Consider the following 2,277-nt stretch of genomic DNA (forward strand, 5'->3'; position numbering starts at 1 on the left):
CCATCTTCGTTTTTCTTGTTAAGGCCTTACTCGTAACAAAGAACATCATCTTTGCAGTAAATTGTCAAAACACCCTACACAGACCAAAACCAGCATCTACTAGAGATCAATTATAATACGAATGGATAAAAGTGATACTAAAAAGAAACATCATATAGACTGAAGTAAATAATGAAGCATATTCAAATGTATGTTCAAAAACTACGACATCATAATAATTTCAAATCATTCATTAGTTTTCCAATAAACTGATTCGTTTACTAATGCATTAACACAAATTCCTGAGTATAATAGAGATCCACCTGAAGGAGAACGTGTGAGTTTCACATGGAATATTCGGCATATCAGAGTCACAAAAGAAACAGGAAAATTACACACAAGGATTAGCAAGATCCATGACCAGAAAAAGATATAATAATTTCAAATCATTCATTAGTTTTCCAATAAACTGATTCGTTTACTAATGCATTAACACAAATTCCTGAGTATAATAGAGATCCACCTGAAGGAGAACGTGTGAGTTTCACATGGAATATTCGGCATATCAGAGTCACAAAAGAAACAGGAAAATTACACACAAGGATTAGCAAGATCCATGACCAGAAAAAGATGGTAAAAGAAGCAAATCCCTCTATTCATGTATTGGCAAACCTATCAAAGATCAGATCCATGACCAGAAGAAGATGAAAAATTTTAAGATCCATAGGAGCAAGGAAAAATAGAGACGCTATTACCACATGTTTTCTTCTAACACCACGTTTTGATGATGGTGTGAGAGCGCAGTTGAAAGTAACAAGTATCGTCAACTCATAACTAACATTATAGAAGATACCTCCATTAACTCACCAAATGTACCTAAAGCCTTGTAGGAACAAAATCGATTTATAGAGATATAGTAAATAGCATTAAAAACTCCGTTAATCCACTTCAAGATGTACCAATAGATCGAGGTATGCTATTGACAAACGGTTCAAAGTACAAGCCTTTTTTCCCCTGCAGTTTCCTGGCAATGTTGAAGCTTCAAAAGTTTCTGTACTACATCATCCACCTAATAGGGACAAGAAACTGCGCAGATTTACAAAATCATACTTAAAACCATCCATTCTTATCTATAGTCAGACATATCAAAGCAAAAGCTCTTACTTCATAAAACTCAAATTCAGCACTGCCTAGTAACATTGAATCTTCGGTGAGTCTTCCACATGATAGAAACAAAAAGTCAGATTACCTTTTCAAAACTCCATAGAAAAGTATGCAGCCATAGGCTTTGTTTTCCCTCGGCAGTTTCCTCCCTCTCATCTATGTAAGAAACCATTAGTTATGGGTACTTACATAATTTGACACAACTAAAGCACACCGACTATAATTTTTAAATGAGAACAAATATATATAAATTTATTATTTTAGCATGAGCTGCGGAATATTGGTGTAGAAACTGCAGCACTATTGGTTCCAGGAGTTTTTCAGATTGTCATAGATGTGACACTGGACACCATAAAGGAACCTCATATTTGCATGAGTTTTTGCACGCTGAAGCCTCAAAGGTTGTATCTACTACAACATCCACCTAATTGGCACAAGAGACTCCGCAGATTTACAAAATCATACTCAAAAATCACCGTTTCTTATCTATAATCAGACATAACAAAGCAAAAGCTAATCATAAAACTCAAATTCAGAATTGCTTATGTTTTCAAAAAAGTTGCAATAACTCCCTAGTAACATTGAATCTTCGGTGAACGTCTTCCACATGATAGAAAGAAAAAGTCAGATTACCTTTTCAAACCTGTTGCCTCCGTAGAAAAGTATGCAACCGTAAGCTTTGATGGAAGTTCCCCCGGTGGTTTCCTCCCTCTCATCTACGTAAGAAACAATTAGTAATGGGTACTTACATAATTTGACACAGCTAAAGCACACCGATTGTAAACTTTAAATGAGAACAAATATATCTACACTTATTATTTCAGCATGAGCTGTGGAGTATTAACGTAGCAACTGCAGCCCTAATGGTTTCAGGAGTTTTTCTGATTGTCATAGACGTGAAACGGGACAACATAAAGGAACTTCATATCTGCATGAATTTTTGCATGATCAATGAAAGCTTTTTCATCCGCTGCATCAGATGCCCTGTCATAGTAGACACTAAAAAATATTGGTTGAGAAAGAGATGGAAAAGAGCATTAAAAAATTCTGCTAATTCAGTTCAAGATGTATCAGTAGGTGAAAATGTGCTATTGATAACCGGTTCCAAAGAACAAAACTCTTTCGTCGACAGTT

The 2,277-nt window shown here is 35.3% G+C and overlaps 2 protein-coding genes across 10 annotated transcripts in view; both read right to left on the reverse strand.

Annotated features, from left to right (window-relative positions):
• Positions 1–2,277, reverse strand: part of LOC104816741 — a 20,145-nt gene that overhangs the window by 5,693 nt on the left and 12,175 nt on the right. The window lies entirely within an intron of this gene.
• LOC104816745 overlaps positions 425–2,277 on the reverse strand; it is a 10,447-nt gene continuing 8,594 nt past the window's right edge. For 8 of the 9 annotated variants that reach the window (XR_002024402.1, XR_002024398.1, XR_002024401.1 and 5 more), the window contains 3 exons: positions 1,777–2,142; positions 1,144–1,299; positions 425–1,048 (listed from right to left, as the gene is read on the reverse strand). Coding sequence is in view for 1 of the 9 variants with exons in the window: in XM_010545683.2 (XP_010543985.1) it covers positions 2,013–2,142 (130 nt within the window). In the remaining 8 variants the exon portion in view is untranslated. Of the gene's footprint in view, positions 1,049–1,143; positions 1,300–1,776; positions 2,143–2,242; positions 2,268–2,277 lie in introns of those variants that run through there. The other variant, XR_002024405.1, reaches the window with a different exon arrangement.

Source organism: Tarenaya hassleriana, unplaced genomic scaffold (assembly GCF_000463585.1).
Source record: "Tarenaya hassleriana unplaced genomic scaffold, ASM46358v1 Cleome26, whole genome shotgun sequence".
Taxonomy (NCBI): domain Eukaryota; kingdom Viridiplantae; phylum Streptophyta; class Magnoliopsida; order Brassicales; family Cleomaceae; genus Tarenaya; species Tarenaya hassleriana.